Below are 21,067 nucleotides of genomic sequence, written 5' to 3'. Positions count from 1 at the left end.
AGCAGAAATCAGAAAAAAATGTATGCATTCATACATACACAGAGTTATGAGTATTGAGACTGTCCAATACCAGGATGATGAATAGGCAAAGTGTTTCTCTTGCTAAAATAGCCCATATCCACAACCTTTCACTTTGACTTTAATACTAGCAAGAATTTTAGAACTGGTCAATTGAATTTTTTGCAGAAGCAATATTTATGAAGAATTGTTTAATCTGTATTCATCTTTTCCCACGTTAGTATGTAAACAGTTCACTATGAGGATTACTTAATATGTTAATTATATAATTGATATAACTTCAGCAAATTAACATTAGTTTGAGGGACAAGAACACAAACATGTTCTTCAGCAGCAATGCCTCTCTTAGAGAGTACTTGGTATGGAAAGGTTTTTTTTTAGAATGTAAAGGGTCTTCTTTTTGTTGTTATTGTTTGTTTCTAAAATGGATAACAAAAAAGAGCAAAAGGAATAATAACCGTTCTACTTTTGAGGAGGAATAAAAGCAACTTGGATATTGAGTATCTCTGACCTTTCTTTTGCTCTTGGAATGTTAATTATGTTGAAAGTTGGCATTCAAGGCCCAGCTTTAAAAAATTGCTTTTCTTTGAATTTAATTCTTTATCTTTATTTAAAGTCCCAAAGCTCCCACTTCATTTCTGTGGTTTGTCATTATTTTCACATCTGTACCCTTTTTTCTGTCTACTTAAGTGCTATTGTATTACACAGAGGCACACAGGATGTACAGGGATATATCACTAGCTTTATAAAGAAAGTCAAAGTGAAAAATAAATTCAATACAGCACGATTTGCTCTAAGAATATGTGCTTTTCAAAGTATAGATTCAAACTAGGCATCAACCAAATCACATTTGAAATATCTATGTCTAGAGAAATAACAACCACTTTATCATCCAAATAATTCTTAGAGTCCTGTCTCTGAAGAGTCTTTTAAATATCAAGCATTAAATCTCTACACTCCAAAAGAGCCTAAACTTTATAATTTGTATAATTTTTTTCAAGATGCACTTGTCCTTTTAGAGTCTAGTAGCCCCCACGCTCTTGTCTTCACTAATAAAGATTAATAGGGATTGGATAGATTCTAAGTGTGCCTCTTCAAGCCACCTCTCTTTTCTATTTATTGGGTAGGGGTAAGTAAGGTACATTTGACCATTAAGAAAAGTCTTTTTCCCCCTGGAATCTAGAATAGTTGATTAAAACAAAGATGCTTAAGGTTTTGTTTTTTTTTGTTTTTGTTTGTTTGTTTTTTATCTAAGGGTGACTTGTAATTCTCAATTCCCATATGTAAATATGACATATAAGAGATATGCGACAGTAGTTTTTGTTAGACCTCTAGGCTTGCTTTTCCTCCCCGTTATAAAACAGTGTTTGAATTATAATCTTTAAAGCTCATCTTAATCCTAATATCCTTAGAAAAATAAATCCAAATACAGAAAGTGAGTAACAGCTACCAAATCTTTTTTTTTTCCAGGAGATGTCTTTCCAAGCACAAAATAAGCTAATTTTTCCAAGGTATTTGATATGCAATCATTAAAATACAACAAGCAGCTTCTTCTAACACATGAATTATAAATGTCTCAGAATCATTTCACAAGCTTAATGTGCTAAAGAAAAATATTATTCAACATAATAGTTCCCTTATATTTAGATAGTTTTTAAATTATGTCGAGTAGATGCAAACTCATTTCTAGAAATACCCACATATAGTGTTAAAGAATTAAAAGTAATATTTTAAGAAATTATTTTTCAGTGTTGTTGGAGCTCAGCTGAAGAGCTGTGAAAACACTTCTTAAAAATGCTGAGATTTTGTAAGCAAGGTCTGGAGAACTGGATTTCAAGCAGGTTATTCTAAACTGAAATGTGAGAACTATTACTTAAAATTATTTTTTTTTCACAGAAAAGAACATTTTATTTTTATTTTTTTTATTTTTATTTTTTTATTTTTTATCAGTTACATTTTATTAACTCTGTACTTAAAATTATTTTAATTGGATATTATTTTCTGACTGTCTCTGCTCTAGCCCTTACATCCAGTCCTTTGGTTCTCTTTTTCCATATGCATAAAAAATTGCCTAGACCATCATTGTATGACATTACCATCATCGGTGTAATACAGTCTTTAGCACTGAATATTTATGTTGTTTCTAGTTTAACTCAATCATAAGCAATGTTGCAATGAATAATTTCTACCTATAATGTTGTGAGCTTTTCCAGTTGCTTTCTTGTTTCTTTTTTAATTTTTAAATTAATTTATTTTTTATTAATTGCAGTTTATTCACTTTGTATCTCAGCTATAGCTTCCCCTCATCCCCTCCAAATCTCAGCCTCCCTCATCGCTTCACATGTCCCTCCCCAAATCCACTGATAGGGGAGGTTCTCCTCCTTTTCCATCTGACCCTAGCTTGTCAGGTCTCAACAGGACTGACTCCACTGTCCTCCTCTGTGGCCTGATAAGGCTGCTCCTCCCTTAGGGGGAAGTGATCAGAGAGCCAGCCACTACTTCATGTCAGAGACAGTCCTTGTTTCCCTCACTAGAGAACCTACTTGGAGACTGAGTTGCCACAGGCTACATGTGTGCAGGGGTTCTAGGTTCTTTCCATGCCTAGTCATGTTTCTTAAATTGAATATTTATTTGCCCATCTTAAAGACCTTTTATATCTTTATTAGATTTTATTCAATTTTTTAATTTTCTTTTAAAAAATTTGAAACAATTTAATTTCAGCAGTAAGTTCTTATTCTAGAAATTAAAAATTCAGAAGGAGAATTTGAATGGAAATGTCAGTTTCTGTTACTGAAGAGACATGGGAAATGGTCTTCTACATGACTGGTATTCATTGTATTTCTTGGTATCTGTGAAGACTTTGGTATGTATATGGTATTGGCAGTATTAGTTTTTATTAATTAATTAGTGCTTGCTGATAAAACGAAAGTGATGCAGCATGGCTGCAGATGACCTGAGAACAAAGTACTATAACTTTTAGTTATAGTACTAAAACTTTTTGTTTTCTGGATGATATTTTATTTTATTAATTTATTTTCTCATCCTCAAATGAAATGTGGATTTTTATAGCACAGATCATTCATTTGTACCTGGCTTCTAAGGATTAACATGTTCTAAATACAGCTGATAGGAAAACAGTCTCAATCTTAAATTATTCATGTTTGGGAGAAGCTTTCTGATAAATACCTAATTTTTCTCTTCCATTAAGTTGTTATCTCCATGAATTTTTCAGAAAGGAAGCAATGCAAAAACTGTTGGAACATGATGAAAAACAAATCCCAGATGCAAAGGAATAAAGAAGGGTAAACCGGTAGAGGGAAAAGAGAAGAATATGGAAAGCAGAGGAAAAAACAAAAACAAAAAACAAAAACCCAACCAAAAACAACAACAACAACAAAAACAGATACCAGATGGAAGGATTAAAAAAAAATACAACAACAAAACTGCCCAGGGTGTAAGAAATGGAGAAATCAAAATGTAGGGAGAGAACTTTCCATTTCTCAAATCAAAAAGAATTCCATTATGAGTTGCCACTGGTTCTAAGTCTTTTTCTACCAGAAACCTTAAAAATTATTGATAGAAACAGAATGGGAAAGCATTTGATTCCATTAAGCAGGCCATGCCAAAGATTTCAGAATTCTGCTCATAGACAGAAACATGGATGAATGTGGCATTTCCTCAAATTTCTCATCAGAATTATCCCACCCTATTTTTCTGACTCACAGAATCAGGTACCTAGATTTTTATTGATGGCTGTGGTATATAACTCACAATAGATGTGTATGATGGCCATATCCAAACAATGAAATGGAATTAACAGACTCACCAATTACACTTCTAAATATTCTGACACAGTTTGCTTCTGTTCATTTTCAGGTCACATTTGGAAGCCAGTTCTGACCAGTGGAAGCGTTTGCATCTTTCTCTTCAGGAACTCCTTGTGTGGCTGCAGCTGAAAGAAGATGAGCTGAAACGGCAGGCACCTATCGGGGGTGATTTTCCAGCAGTTCAGAAGCAGAATGATGTACACAGGGTAGGATGTTTTAAACATTAATGACTTGTGCATATAGAGCATTAAATGACTATTTTAAATTTTTTTCAATTAAAAATTAAATGTCAAAAATCTGCATTAATTATATCCTTTTTCTCTATTTTAAGCCCTTCTTTTCATGGAATATTTTGAATATTTATAAAAGTAGACAGAATATTATAATAAACAATCATGTCCTTTCCAAGATATCAACAATCCTCAATTCATGGGCAGTCTTATTTCTTCTATGCCTCTATTAATTCCCTTGTTATTTTGAAGTAAATTCCAGTCATATTTTAATTATTCCTAAATATTTTAGGAAGTGCCTCAAAAGAGAATGTTTTGCTCTTTGTAAGTAAATACAGTAGTATTATAATACTGTAAAATAGCAGTAATTGCATTCTATCAAATATTCACAAATATTCTTTTATCACATACACCAATTTTTTTAGGTTTTCTGTCTCATTTTAATGATCAAAATAATATCAACATATTGCATTTTGTTAATTTTTATAGTACAATTATATAATTTCTCTCTCACCTTTCCTCTCTTCAAATCTTCTCATATACCTCTCCTTTCTCTCTCTTAAATTCATGACCCCTTTTTTCATTAATTGTTACTATATGCATTCATATATATTCCTCCTATATTTAAGCTGCTCAGTCTATATAATGTTACTTGTATATATATATATGTTTTCAGAGATGACCATATGGCACTGGATAAACAGTTAATATGTTCTTCTCTGAAAAAGACTATTTCTTCAACTCTAAGCATTCCGTAGTTTGCTGTAGTTCTTTGTGTGGATTTGAAGCCTTGTGGGATTTCTCCTGTCTCTTTTGGCATGTCTACTGTTTTCATTGTTCTGATCATGTTTAGGCAGCCATATTGATGGAATTTAATGTATGTAGCTTCTAATATTACTAGTTGATACAATGTCACTCCCTGATCCTTTTGCTTTTACAATCTTTCCATCCCATCTTTGGCAGTGTTCACTGATCCTTAAGTATAAGAGCAGTTTTGTAGATGTATCCATTGAGAAGGCTCCACAACTCTACATTTGGATCAGTTATGATTTTCTCTTATTGTCTTAGTGTGTTACTGAGAGAAGTTCTCTTGGTAAGGCATGAGAACTACACTTGAACATGAGTATAAGGACAAATATTTAGATTGTTATTAGGGATTATGCTGGCTTAGAAAAGTTGTGGTTGTGTTTTCTCCCCCATAATACATGACTTCACTGGCCCTGGATATTTGGCTAAGTTTCCAGTACCAAGTATTGTTCTCTCTTCTTGAACATGTCTTAATTTCATGTATGCCAGGACATACATGCCATTATTACACCCTTAAGGTTATGGAGCAATGCTGGCCATTGTTGTGGGTCATAGGTATCAGACCTGGAAATGACTGTTAGTTGTTCCCCATTTTAGGAAGATTGCTTGTCTACTCCTCTGGGGAGGAAAATTTCAGGACAGTTCCAGGTCAGAGAGCTCTCGGCTCTGTTTGTAAAGTGTCTTCAACAATGGATATTTACTTTCTCCCCAGGAGTAGGTAACGAAGGACAATAGCAACGGTTACGTGGTTTGGAAATCTCTTGGACAAGCCTGACTATGGCTATATTTATGTCAACTTGACAAAAGCTAAAATCACTTTAGAATGAGTCTTGCTTGAGATAATGCCTCTGTAAGACTAAACTGTAGGCAAGTCTGTGGGGAATTTTCTTAATTAGTGATTGAGGCAGGAAAGCCTGGCACATAGTGGGTGGACCACCCTGAGCTGGTGGCCAGGGATTCTATAAAAAAAAGCAAGCTGATCAAGCCATAAGGAGCAAGCCAGTAAGCCAGAAAGCAGTAACCCCCCATGGCCACTGTATCAACTCTGCTTTAATTCTTGTCCTGACTTCATCTACTAAGGCATAGAAGTATAAACCAAATAAACCCTTTCCTCCATGCTTGCTTTTAGTCAGGGTGTTCTGTCCCAACAACCCTAACTGGGACATGGACCAACAACTCAAAAGAAGGCTTTTCATGTCTGACATTGGGAGTTGTGATAGGTGCTATGACTCTGGGAGGGAGCATTCTCAGCTCCAGTTTATTAGCCTTGTCTCTTCATGTTTTTTAAACCATTTGTATAAGATTGACAAATATATGTCTCCCTAATGTTTAGAATAATAAGTCATTCCTTCCCTAGCATCCATCACCATTGGCCAATTGTTGACTTGCTGTTCTTTTTTTCTGTCTTCTCAAGAAAGTTCTGAATAGGAAGGCAGAGAAAATGAAGATTTCTTCACTTTTCAAAACAACATAGCTTAATGGAATACTGATAAGTGTTTTTTTTTCAAATGAGAATAAAAAGTCCACAATGAAAAATGAACAGCCAGCCAAAATAAATTACAATAAAATAAAACAGCCTTAATAAAATCGTAACACATTTGTATGTTCTGTTTTTTAAAGTACTGAATTTTATTCTCTCCAATTTCCTAAAGTCTCTCAGATTGTCTTTACCACACTACCAACCCAAATATATGTTTTCACTCTATCTCAAAGCAACAACAAAAAAATCTACACAAACCCCAACAATAACCAAAACAAACTAAAAAAACAACCAAAAAAAAAAAAACAACATAAAAAGTGCACAAGAAAAACATGGAATTTTATGGTTTTGCTTTTGTCTTCTAGTCTGGGGGATGGGGCCTGTCCTGGATTTGATTTGCTATGTCCAGTGTCACTTCATTAGAGAAAACTGACTTTCTTTTCTGAGCAAGTGTCAACTGCAAATATTTTCTTGGATAAGGGTGGCATTTTTTTGTCCACTTTACCATATCAGTGCTTGAATTTTGTTTGATTTGAACATGTGCAGGTCTTGTATGTATTGCAACAGTATGTGTGAGTTAACATGTGTACCGATCCTGTTGTGTCTGGAAGAGTTTACTTCCTGTGAGTCATCCACTACTTCTGGCTCTTATGATCTTTCCTCCTCCTCTTCTGTCAGAGAATCATAAGCATTTTAAATAGAATTATTTTTATGTTAGAGTAAGTTGGGGCTGAATTTGTACAAAAAAAGACTTAATTTTATCATAGTCCCAGGAACTAAATAAAAAGAAAGAAAAAGAGAGAGAGAGAGAAAGAAAGAAAGAAAGAAAAGACAAGAAAAGAAAAATTTCATTATAAATTTGCCTACTGGACAGTCTTGTGGAACTATTTTTTATTTGAGCTTCTTTCTTCCAAACTGACTGAATTTTTTGTAAGGTTGATATAAAACCAGCCTGTACAGAACCCATATCCCATTAAAATATAAAAACTTAAAACTATGATCAAATATGTAGTTCATTTTAATGTTAATTGGTCTAAGGATGCTTAAAATTGGTGAGTTTATATTTATTTATTAATTTAATAATTTATTTAATAAATAAATAAATATCCCAACTTTAGTCCCCTCTTTCATCTCCTCCCAGTCCCACCAACCTTCCCCCTACTCCCTCTATGACTCTCCCTTAGTCTACTGATAAGAGATATCCTCCTCCCCATCTCTCTGACCCTAGTCTATCAGGTCTCATCAGGACTACCTGGATCCTCTTCCTCAGTGTCCTAGCAAGGCTGCACCTCTCTCAGGGAAAAGTGATCAAAGAACCCACAACTGAGTTCATGTCAGAGACAGCGCCTGTTCCCCTTACTAGGGAACCCACTTGAAAACTGAGTAGCTTATGGTTTTCCTCTGAGCAAGGGATCTAGGTTCTCTCTCCATGCATGGTCCTTGGTTGGAGTATCGGTCTCTGCAGTTCCCCCTGGGCCCAGGGTTTTTGGCTCTTTTGTTCTCCTTGTGGAATTCCTGTCCCCTCCTAGTCTTTCTATCTCCCTATTCTTCAATGTGGTTTCCTGAGCTCTGCCCAAAGGTTGGTTATGACTCTCAGCATCTCCTACGATACCCTATGGGTAGAGTCTTTCAGAAGCCCGTTGTCAGAATCTGGAAACAACCTAGATGTCCCTCAACTGAAGAACGGATACAGAAATTGTGGTACATTTAAACAATGGAATACTACTTAGCAATTAAAAACAAGGAAATCATGAAATTTTCAGGCAAATGGGTAGAACTAGAAAAGATCATCCTGAGTGAGGTAACCCAGAAGCAGAAAGACACATATGGTATACACTCACATATAAGTGAATATTAGACATACAATATAGGATTAACATACTAAAATCTTTAATCCTAAAGAAGCCAAACAACAAGGAAGACCCTAGGGAAGAGGATGAAACTCACTCAAAAGTTAAACAGTATAGACATGGGAAGTAGGAGTTTATATATTTTATTATCTTTAAACTAATCATACAATTTCATAATGTAATAATTCTCAGTTGTGGTGAAGATGTTCATGAATTAACTGTAGGTAAAATACCAAGCTAGTCCACACAAGTTGTTGGGAACTGCTGTTTTCTTTCTCAAAGCAGTTTTCTAACATATGAGAGTAGACCTGTCTTCTCCAAACCATCTGGGCAGCATAATAACTCTAAGTGTATAGCTCTGAAGTCTAATTAATAAAATAATGCTCCATATGTGGTGAAGTTGTATAAGTAATTAAAACTCAAATGTGCCTTAACAAATACAAACTTACCAATTATACATTTTTGGAATATATTATACTGGCTTTTACAGTTACTAATTACTTGCCTCACTAGACTGACTCATTTTCAATTAGTGTGTATTACTATGGCCCAGATATATTTTTAAAACTGACTTCCTTTGTTTTACTTGAGCAGCCACTAAAGTGATATTTATTGCTTGTCTACTTCTGTGATTAACCTAGAAAGAGTCTTAAAAAAATCATAATGGGGAATATCCAAAGAGAGATATAATAAACCAGGATTTTATTTAATGCCTATCTTTGTATCCCAGATCCAAATGGAGATTATATCTTGATTATAGGAACACTGTAGGTAAGGATTTTTGTTGGCACTTTTACTGAAATTATTTGCTGATAGGTTTTCATCTTTCAATTTAATAACATGTAGAAGACCTTCCCTGGAGACCATTGCGGAGCCCTTCGAAACTTTCTTTCTGGTTACAATTTAGATGTATGTAATCAATACATACAGCACTAAAACACTGGGCAGAAAGCCATTATTTCCAGGATGTTGTTGACAAATGAAAAGTCTTGAAAAAGTAGTTTGCTTGTTCATTTGCCAGGTCACGTATTATAAATGTTCAATTTATTAAGATGTCACCACAAAGTGAGGTAGAGTAGTAGACATTCAATAAAATTGTTCCCAAATCACATTGTAGATCCTACATTTTATTTATGTTAATTCAATTATCAATGCTGGCCTACTTAGTTCCATTTCATTTTAGTATATGCGTTAGCTGGATGAGTTCTCTGTGGATTCTTTCTAAAGAAATAGAAAATGTCTTGTGGAATGTTAAGATGTGAACTAGTTCTGCATTAATGAATACATTCTTCTCTCTTAGCTCTGAAAAACAAACAAAGAATTTTGGAAGACAATTGTTTATGCCAGCATTCCGTAATTTTGTCTCTCAGAGTTCTAAATATTTTCAGGTTCTTCCAAAGTTGATTTTTAGTTATATCTGCTCTAAGATGTCTTAGTAGCTATGCTCCAAAGTAAGATATCTTTTATCTAGTCTTTATTACTAAGAAAGGACTCTTTGTATAAATATAATATTCTATGCAGTCATACATGAAGATGCTGAATAGACAAAACTTCACATTGATTTTTAGAAATGCATTTCTAGGTATTTGACAGAACTGAAACTAGCTGTATCATTAAAATGTAAGAATGCAGCTATCTAGGAATTGCTACTTTGTTTTAATGAGTAAAACAAGATGAAATCTGAACAATATCCAGATTGATTTCATCACCTAAGCCTTTTTCCTACTTTGTCAAATTATTTTGATATCTTGGCTAATTCTCTTAAGTGTAACATTGTATTTTATCTTCACGGGGCACTTTTACACAGGTCATTTAATGGAACCTCCAATTTTTTTCTGTGCTCATTTATTCCTCCAAACGTATTGCAGAAAAATAATTGTATCATCATAACTATCAGTGTAAGAACTTACCGATTGTTTGAGAAACTATTGTCTTTCACATTCCAGAAATCAAAGATAAAAAAGTGAATCATGAATCCCTTCAACAATGCACATCTAATTTTAGTGAGAGATAAACACATTCAGTCAATAAATCAATGTAGGGAAAGACAAGGAGGTAATTTTTTAATAAAGATCTGAGTTAGTGAACAAAGATTGGAGAGGAAAGAGAGATTTCTGAACAAAGTGCATAGCAGTTTCAAAAGCCCACACAGAAAAACAGATTTGGAGTATCCATGGTGAGATGGAGAACAGTCTTTATTATGGGAAATAGGAGCATGAACCTGTGATGATTATAGAGTGAAATGAGACAGATGACAAATGCCTTTGCAGATTAGAATTTGGAGAAAAAAATTTTTCTATATAAATGAGACATCACTCACTGGAGGGATTTCTAAGGGTATGATAGGGCCTGATTTATCTGTTTTGAGATTTTTTTTTTAGGTGCATTTGGAGAAACTAACAGAAGAAAAGTAGTGGTGATGTAATCTAGAAAAGAGAGTAATTTGGAATAGAATAGAAATGATAGATGTGGTGAAAAGTTAGTCTAAAATACATTCTACTGGCCAAACTGATATAACATATAGATGGGTTACAGACTGTGGGCAAAAGAGTCAAGGAAGTCTCAGAACGTTCTGCCTTGAATAAATAGCAGAAAGACAGTATCACTTATGTAGGTGAAAGAAAATAGGAAATGAGCATGTTTGAAAATATATGAAGCAAACCAGGGGATCCATTTGTGCTTTGTATTACAAGACAAGACAAATGATATGATTCAAAAATTATTGACAGTCAGGAGTGGTGGTACACGCTTTAATCCCAGCAGTCATGGAGGCAGAGGCAGGTGGATCACTAGGAGTTCAAGGCCAGCCTGGTATACAAAGTGAGTCCAGAACAGCCAAAGCTACACAGAGAAACACAGTCTCAAAATAACTAACTAAATAAATAAATAAATAAACTCTTGTTCTCTTCATATATTTGTCAATCCCAAATTTTATTTCACTCACAAGAATGGATATAAAGTAATTTCTAACATGGATTTCTAATAATCCATACATTTGCAATCAATACCAAAATTCAGAGTTTTGGATCAATGACTGAAACTAAATTCTCTAAATGGCTATAGGAACAGATTGAATGTTGTTCAGTGATCTTTCAAGGTCAGCTCAAGACTTAGATCTGCTGTCAGTGGGAAGTAACTTCCACTATGGTTTTTGGAACTAGCCTGGAGATTCAAGTTCAAGGTGCTGTGTAGGCACTATTCCACTCCTCATTAGTATCAAAGACCTATGAGTAGTCCAAACTTAATTCTATCCCATGCTCTTAATTTCAGAACACACAACTTCTGTTTTAAAAGGCATCCATGAAAATAAATATGAACAAAGTCTTTTGAAGAAAAGGAAACATAACAATGAATACTCAGAAATGTTCTTGAAGCAAGATTAAAAAAAAAATTGATCTCTGTCAAAAATCCTTAAGATGATAAACTCCTTCTGCAAAGGGGCTGGACACAAAATTAACTCAAAAAATTTGAGGCCCTCCTATATACAAAAGACAAAAGGAATGAGAAGGAAATCAGGGAAACAACACCCTTGACCTTAACCAAGCAAGTGAAAAGCCTGTATGAAAAAAAATAATCAACACTCTCAAGAAAGAAGTTGAAAAACATATCAAAGTTGAAAAGATCTCCCATGCTCATGGACCAGTAGGATTAACATAATGAAAATGGCCATCCTACCAAAATCCATCTGCAGATTCAATGCAATTCCCATCAAAATACAAACACAACTCTTTACAGAACTAGAAAGAACAATTCTCAAATTCGTATCGAAAACAAAACAAACAAAAAAACAGAATTCCTAAAACAATTGTGTACAATAACAGGTCTTCCAGAGATCTCAATCCCTGAACTCAAGCTGTAATACAGAGAAATAGTAATAAAAATTGCATGCTACTGATATGGAAACAGAATGGTGGATCAAAGGAATCAAATAGAAATCGCAGAAATAAACCCGCACACATATAGACACTTGATTTTGGACAAAGATGCCAAAACCATACAATGGAAAAAAGATAACATCTTCAACAAATGATGCTTGTATAACTGGATGTCTACATGTAGAAAAATGCAAATAGATCCACTCTTATCACCCTGCACAAAACTAAAGTCCAAGTGGACCAAAGACCTCAATGTAAAACCAACCAGACATGCTAAATCTGTTAGAAGAAAAATTGAGGAAGAACCTTGAACTCACTGGCACAGGAGAAAACTTCCTGAACATAAATCCAAAAGCAGAGGCTCTGAGATCAACAATCAATAAATGAGACCTCATGAAACTGAAAAGCTTCTGTAAAGCAAAGGACACTGTCATCAGAACAAAATGACAGCCTATAGATTGGGAAAGGATCTTCACCAACCCTATATCTAAAGAGGACTAATATCCAGAATACATAAAAATTTAAGAAGTTAAACACCAACAAATCAAGTAATTTAATTAAGAACAGGGATTCACAATATAGGAATATCGAATGGCAGAGAAATATTTAAAGAAATGTTGAACATCCTTACTCATCAGGGAGATGCAAATCAAAATGATACTGAGATTCCACCTTGCACCCATCAGAATGGCTAAGGTAAAAAACTCAAGTGACAACACATGTTGGAGAGAATGTAGAGAAAGGTGAAACCACCTACATTGATGGTAATGTAAACTTATACAAACACTTTGGAAATAAATCTGGAGCTTTCTCAGACAATTAGGTATAGTGCTACCTCAAGATCCAGCTATACCACTCCTAGGCATATATCCAAAATATGCTCAAGTACACAACAAGGACATTTGCTCAACCATGTTTGTAGCAGCTTTATTTGTAATAGTCAGAACCTGGAAACAACCCAGATGTCCCTCAACAGAGGAATGGATACAGAAAATTGTGGTACATTTACACAATGTAATACTACTCAACAACTAAAAACAAGGAAATCATGAAATTTGCAGGCAGATGGTGGGAAGTAGAAGATATCAACCTGAGGGAGGTATTCTAGAAGCAGAAAGACACACATGCTATATATTCACTTACAGGTGGATGTTAGACACATAATATAGGATAATCATACCAAAATCAGTACACCTAAAGAAGCTAAGCAAGAAAGAGGATCCTGGATAAGATTCACAATCCTCATTCAGAAAGTTAAATGGGACAGACATCTGAAGAAGATGAAAACAAGGAACAATATCCTTTTGTTGTGTTGCTCTCCTTGTGGAGCTCCTGTCCTCTCTAGACTGTACTATCTCTCCCTTTTTTTCATAAGAATCCTTATTCTTTGCTCAAAGTTTGGTTATAAGTCTCAACATCTGCCTTGATACACTTCTGGGTAGAGTCTTTCAGAGGCCCTCTGTGGTAGGCTCCTGTCCTGTGTCCTGTTTTCTCTTTCTTCCAATGTCCATCCTGTTGGTCTTTCTGAGTGAGAATTGATCATCTTACCCAGGATCTGGGTACAGGGGCTTTTCTGAGACTGATGCTCCAACCAAAGACCATTCATGGATATAACCAAGAACCACTGCTCAGATGTAGCCCATGGTAGATCAATATACAAGTGGGTTCCCTGATGAGGGGAACAGGGACTGTCTCTGACATGAACTCAGTGGCTGGCTCATTGATCACCTCCCCCTGAGTGGGGAGCAGCCTTGCCAGGCCACAGAGGAGGACAATGCAGCCACCAGCCCTGATGAGACCTGATAAGTTAGGGTCAGATGTAAAGGGAGGAGGATTTTGCCTATCAGTGTATTTGGAGAAGGTCTTGAGAGGAGATGAGAAAGGGAAGGTGGCATTGGGAGGGAGGGAGCTGCAGCTGGTATACAAAGTGAATAAACTGTAATTAATATAAAAAGTAAAAATTATAAACATAATATTACAAGCAACAAGACAGGAACCTACCACAGAGGGCCTCTGAGAGACTAACCTGCAGGGTATTAAAGCAGATGCTGCAATTCATAGCCAAACCTTGGGCAGAGTATAGGGAATCCTATGAAATAAGGGGGAGATCGAAGGACCTGGAAGGGTCTGGAGCACCACAAGAACAACAGAATCAGAAACCCTGGTCCCAGGGGTGTTTTCTGAGATTGATACTTCAACCGAGGACAATTCATAGATATAGCCTAGAACCCCTGCACAGATGTAGCCTGTAGCAGTCTCCAAATGCCCCCTCCCCAGTAAAAGAAACAGGGGCTATCTCTGACATGATTTCAGTGGTTGGATCTTTGATTCCCTCTGCCTAGGGAAGGGGTAGCATTACCAGGCTACAGATGAAGACTTTGAAAGACAGTACTGATCAAACCTGATAGGCTATGGTCAGATAGCAAGGGAGGAGACCCTTCCCTATCAGTGGACTTGGGAGAGGGGTATGGGGGGAGATGAAGGAAGGTGTGTGGTATTGGGAGGGGTGAGGCAGGAGGGCTACAGCTGGTATACAAATTGAATAAACTGTACTTAATAAAAATAAAATTTAATATTCTCTAAAGTGAAAGCTTTACAGTATTTGAACTTGAAATATATAATATGGTTTTAGGTAAACATTTGCTTATCTGTACCTTATTTTGCATTGTTGAAATATGTATTATATAAAAATATATCTTAATTATACCAATTGTTGATTACTTAAGGACAAAATTAATTCATTCCATTTTTCCTACCTTATATGGAACATGTTCAAAATAAATATTTTTCAGTGACTGAATAAACCACCTACTACTTCTAATGTATAATCACTGTCAATCAGTTAGTTTAGACTTCAGAAGAAAAGGTTATACTTTGGTATTTAACACTGTCATCACATTGCAGAAGCATACTTCACATCCATTTATTCTGTAAAACTAGGAAACTTAACCAGAAAAATGTTGATTTACTATGCCTAATATTTTCTTATTTGTACAACTGAAAACTATTGTCTTCATGGAGATGGTATAAAATTTTAGGGATTGCTTCTGATTCTTCCACATCACTTTAAGGGACCTTGGATATGTCTGAGAAAGTGAAAAGGGAAGGTATGGAGATTATGTATTTAAATAAAATTTTCCTCACTCTGTTCAAAAGATTTGAGAAATATTTATCTTAACACCTGATTCTGACATACAAATATAGCAAAGATATAGTCCTTGTATGAGTCTCATATCTTTTCATATCAACATATAAATGAAGCAACTTACTTAATCACAAAGTCAGCTATAATTTATAATTTATAAGAGAAAAATCAATGTTATAATGACATAATTTTTCAAGCCTCACTCATTGAGATACAATACACGTATTATCAATGAATCAAAGATTTTGACACTGAATATGATTATTTTCATTCTGTTGTTTTAAAAAAACAATCAATTTAAGGTAAGATACTAAATGCTGACACCAACAAAGCTTCTATGAACATAGTTGAGCAAAAGTACTTGTTGTATGTTTGAGCATTTTCGGATATATGCCTGGAAGTGGTATAGTTGGATCTTAAGGAAGCTCTATTGCTAATTTTCTGAGAAAGAGACATATTGATTTCCAAAGCAGTTGTATAAGGTCACATTCCCACCAGCAATGGAGGAGGGTTCCCCTTTCTCTACATCCTTTCCAACATGTGTCATTCCTTGAGTTTTTTGATGTTAGCCATTCTGATGGGTGTTAGGTGGAATCTCAAATCAAATCTCATTTTGATTTGCATTTCCCTGATGTCTAAGGACATTGAACATTTCTTCAAGTGTTTCTCTGCCAATTGATATTTCTCTATTGAGAATTCTCTGTTTAGCTCTCTACCCCGTTTTTTAATTGGATTACTTGGTTTGTTGGTGTTTAACTTCTTTAGTTCTTTATATGTACTGGACATAAGCCCTCTGTCAGATATAGGGATGGTAAAGATTCATTTCCAGTCTGTAGGCTGTCCTTTTGTTCTGACGACAGTGTCCCTTGCTTTGTAGAAGCTTTTCATTTTCATGAGGTCCAATTTATTGATTGTTGATCTTAGAGCCTGTACTGTTGGTGTTCTGTTACTTGCCAATGAAGTCAAGGCTCTTCCCCACTTTTTCTTCCAACAGATAGGGGAGAGACATAGGGGAAGAACAGGGAGGGTGGATGTTGCTGTGAAAAGATGGGGGGGGGGTAACTACAGTCAGGATACAAAATGAACAAACCGTAATAAATAATAAATATTAAAAGATTGTAAGGAATAAAGAATTGTTAAATCTGTGTTCATTGTAGGAATTGATCTAGTGTGCTGTTCCTTTATTTTGTTCTTATTCTTATTCAGTGTAATTCAAGCTTCATTAATTGAATAGTATTCCTTACCTTTCTAGCTTATGAAACAGTTTGAGGAGCATTAATGTGAGCTCTTCTTTAAAGAGTTTGGTAAAATTAATAACAAATCCTTTTCTTGGCACATTCTGTTAGGATACTTTAGTTTCGCTGTAATCTCATTGATTATTATTGATCTTTTTAATAGTTAATCTTCTTAATTTAATTTAAAACCAAATAATTTGGTATTTCTCTTGTTTTTTTTTTCTCTAAAAACTCAAGGAGCATAATTCAGTTATTTATTTTAGATTCCTTTTTTCTATTTGTTTTTCAATGTAATCACTCATAAAACCTTTATTTTCTAGAACTGCTTGGCATTATCTTGTACTTTTATTTTCATATGATGCTAGGAAATTTCCAATTTCCCCCTTGAATATTTTTCTTCAGTGAACATTAACAAATGCTCTTTTCAGTCAACAAGTGTTTGTGCGGTTTCTGTACATTTCTTGCATTTGATTTCATTTTATTCCATTATGATCTGATAAAATATAAGAAATTATTTTATTTTTTATTAGAACTTTCTTTGTGGCCAGAAAAGTGGTTTTATTTTAGAGACAGTTTTGTAGACTTCAGAGAACAATGTGAATTCAATGTCTGTTCAATGGAATTTATTTGACTAGCTTTTAAGTTTATTTGCTCACAGTATAATTTAGACGTAATTTTCTCTGTTGATTTTTAGTTTAGGTGAACTACTTGAATTAGGTATTAAAGTTACTCTTATTTTATCATGATTTATCTTGCCCCTTATATTCATTAGTGTTTACTTTTAAAGATTATTCATGACAATGATAGAAAATTGAAATTTCGATAATCTTTAAAATTTTAAATACATGTACCTATTTCTCTTGAATTCAGTGATACAAGTACTACTGATATCTATCCTAGAACCATGGTAGATAATTGGTGCTCAACTTTTTATTTTATGTGGATAAGTGAAAGTGTAGTCTTGTAATAATGCATAAAATAACATTATTACTTATAGATTATCTACATTATATAAAACTATCAATTTGTTTGGTCTCTAATTTTCTAGAACCAACAACTTCTTTCTTTTGTGTAGTTTTTTTTTACTCATTTTGTATTTAGTCTCTTCTTTTTTAATTTTTATTAATTATACTTTATTCACTTTGTATCCCCCCATAAACCCCTCCCTCTTCCCCTCCTGGTCCCACCCTCCCTCCCCCTTCTTCATGCATGCCCTTCCTCAAGTCCACTGATAGGGAGGTCCTTCTCTCCTTCCTTCTGATCTTAGTCTATCAGATCTCATCAGGAGTGGCTGCATTGTCATCTTCTGTGGCCTGGTAAGGCTGCTCCCCCTCAGGGGGAGGTGATCTAAGAGCAGGCCAATCAGATTATGTCAGAGGCAGTCCCTGTTCCCATTACTATGGAACCAGCTTGGACACTAAACTGCCATGGGCTACATCTGTGCAGGGGTTCTAGGTTATTTTTATGCATGGTACTTGGTTGGAGTATGAGTCTCTGGGAAGGCCCCTGTGTTCAAATTTCTGGTTCTGTTGCTCTCCTTGTGGACTATTTGTTATTGAAAAAGAAGAGACTATTTGTTATTCAAAAAGAAGAGACTATTTGTTCTAATAGTCTCTTCTTTTTGAATTATGAAGATACAATTAATCCCGTCTTCTATCCACTTTCCTTAATTTCAAGAAACGGTGTGAAAATAAAATTTCTTATGTACTCGTCATGACAAAAATTCCTTTGTCTTTTCTTTTAGTTCATTTTAATCCTCAGTGACTCACATTTAAGAAATGAATTTGTGCAGCTGTGGTGTAACTAATCTTTTTGGCAACAACTCAAGTGACGAGCCATCGGTCTCTCATAATGGACAACCATTATCCTTGAATTTCTTCTTTCTGCTGTTAACAATGGAATTGCACCATCACATAGCGTTTTGGACTTTTTTTCAGTTTGATGAAACATTTAATCCATACCCTTGTTTTATTGATCTCACTACAACATTTATACATTTTTTTTCTATCCCAATCTATAGTGTGCCCAATTATTTACACTGTGTCTGTTTCTGTTTGTGTGTTCAACTATCCTGCTTTTTTCTGGGTCTGTCTGATTTTCCTTGTATAGTCCTGGTTTTCAGTTTCCAAACTTGTGCAGCATCTTGGTGCATGCAGGTACTCTAAGCCCTCCATTCAGAAACTCAAAAGTCTGAGGCAGGAGGATCAAGAGTTTAAATCCAGCCTGGGCTACATAATGAAACTGACTCAAAAACAAACAGCAAACAGCATACAGAAACAACATTAAAAGTTTGATATTTTGAAAAAAATCAGTATAACAAGATATATGGCTAGCTTATTACTAGCCTTAGTCTTTCATATTCAGTCATTCATCTTAAAAAAAAAAGTGCCTTTTTCTGCTGCTTATCTATTTTGACTGGCTTTCATGACTTCTCCTTTTTCCCTTTAGGAATAAAAGCTATTGTTTAAGAAATTTTCACTGGATATATCTACTTCCTCTTCTACCCTTACCTCAACTAAATGTCAGTTGTGGGTTGTCAACCAGTCCAATGAACACTATTTACTGCAAATCTATCTTTGCCTCTGTGAATCACCTTCTTTCTTTTGAAATTCTCATCAGTAGTTCTAACCTCACATTTGCTCTCTCATGATATTCCATTTTTCTCTCTGCTCATTAAATACTGACATGTAGCTGACTGAGAAAATGATGCTTAAAACTTTTTGTCTTACTGAATCTTTTTTTTTTAACTGCTAGAAAAAATCTACCTATATAGAATGCGAGACCTCATCATTATTGTAATATTAGGCTTTACTGATTTTATCTTGAATATACACATGAGGTATTCAAGATCCAAAGCATATTTTTAATTGTCTTCAAATAAATAGTCCTACCCCATTCTCTTTCTTTCCTAATGACATGCCCTAGGGCACCATGGTAAATGTTGAGAAAAATCTTTCCATGTGAGTACTTAGCTTTTCTATAGGCAAGAAACGAAAGATTATAAAGGAGGAGCCAGCTGTTCTCTTCGCCAAATGAATCTCCTTGGAAACATAATAGGCCTGAATCTAACTCTAATTTTCAAGGAGTTATCTTACTGCCCCACATGCCTCTGCTTTTACAGCCTAGAAATGTTTCCTAGGCCTGGGTTTTATATGCTTTAATTATAAGCACCTAGAGATTTTGCTTTTGTTTTTGTTTCTTTTTCTAACAACTTGGAATTTATTCTAGCAGTTTACCAACTAAATCCTTAACCATTTGTCCTTCTTGGATCAGAGAAATTTGAGAAATTAACCAGACAGATGGTACACATCTCGTTTTCAGGGGATGGGAAAGTTTTCAGAAGTCTTGAACTATTAAAGGTACATTGATTAGTCCACAAAAATTTATTTGTATCCAGGATTCACTCAATACTCAATATAAAAAAAAATGTGAGACTTCTTGCTCCCTCTGCATAGCTTGACCTCCTAAACATTTTCTTACAGTGTCTCTGTCCTTTTCTCCTTGTATTCTGTCTCTTGGTTGCATCCTCACAATCAGTCTTTCATGAAATTATTTTTCTAATTGCCTCCAGTTAGTTTTCATTCAAATTCTACTTTCATCTTTCTCAGATTTAATGTTCTATACAGGATCCCCCCTTTTATCTATCAGAAATGCATTCTAAGACTCCCCCTTGAATAGCTAAAGCCATATATGCACTGTGTTATTTCTTATAAATGCCTGACTATGATAAATTTTAAGTTATAAATTGTGTACAGAAAGGTAACTTAATATAGACTATAACAAACTCTGTATACATTTTCTTACTGTTTATTTTTTTATACTTTATAAACTGTATATCCCAAATATAGTCCCTCCTTAATCTTCTCTTGGCCTTACCCTCCCTCCCTTTTCCCCCCTATTCCCCTCACCTAGACCAAAGAAATGTGGAGGCCTCCTGCCCTACCTTCTGATCCAGGCCTATCAAGTCTAATCAGGACACCCTGAATCCTCTTCCCCTGTGGCCTGGTAAGGCCACCCCACCAGGTGGAAATGATCAAAGAGCTGGCAACAAAGTCCATGTTTGAGATAACCCCTGCAACCTTATTTGGGAACCCATCCGGAGACTGAGGTACCTCTGGGCTACATTTGAGCAGAGGATCTATGTCTTCTCCATGCATCATTCTTGGTTGGTGCATCAGTCTCTGAAGGCCATCTCGGGCCCATATTTGTTTGCTTTGTTGGTCTTCTTGTGGAGTTCCTGTCCCCTCTGGGACCTTCTATATCCCCATATATCTTATCTTATCTTCCATAAGACTTTCTGTGCTCTACCAAAAGTTTTGATGTGAGTCTCAGCATCTGCTTAGATCCCCTACTGGGTAGAATCTTTTAGAGGATATCTATGGTAGGCTCCAATCCTGTTCCCTCTCTTCAACTACTTTCAGTATCTATTTTATTGATTAACTATGTTCATAGAAGCTTTATTCATAATAGACAGAAACTTAAAACAACCTAGATGTTCCTCAACTGAAGAATGGATAAAGAAATTGTGGTACATTTGCACAATGGAATACTACTCAACAATGAAAAACAAAGAAACATGAAATTTGCAGACAAATAGATG

At 35.0% G+C, this 21,067-nt stretch overlaps 1 protein-coding gene across 7 annotated transcripts in view; it reads left to right on the top strand.

Moving 5' to 3' along the window:
• Dmd (dystrophin) overlaps positions 1 to 21,067 on the top strand; it is a 2,365,055-nt gene that overhangs the window by 1,832,844 nt on the left and 511,144 nt on the right. For all 7 annotated transcript variants that reach the window (XM_060376797.1, XM_060376795.1, XM_060376794.1 and 4 more), the window contains one exon: positions 3,895 to 4,051. In XM_060376797.1, the coding sequence (XP_060232780.1) occupies positions 3,895 to 4,051 (157 nt within the window). The remainder of the gene's footprint in view (positions 1 to 3,894; positions 4,052 to 21,067) is intronic.

The sequence above is a fragment of the Meriones unguiculatus genome (assembly GCF_030254825.1).
Source record: "Meriones unguiculatus strain TT.TT164.6M chromosome X unlocalized genomic scaffold, Bangor_MerUng_6.1 ChrX_unordered_Scaffold_31, whole genome shotgun sequence".
Classification (NCBI taxonomy): Eukaryota; Metazoa; Chordata; class Mammalia; order Rodentia; family Muridae; genus Meriones; species Meriones unguiculatus.
This window is presented reverse-complemented; position numbering and strand designations above follow the sequence as displayed.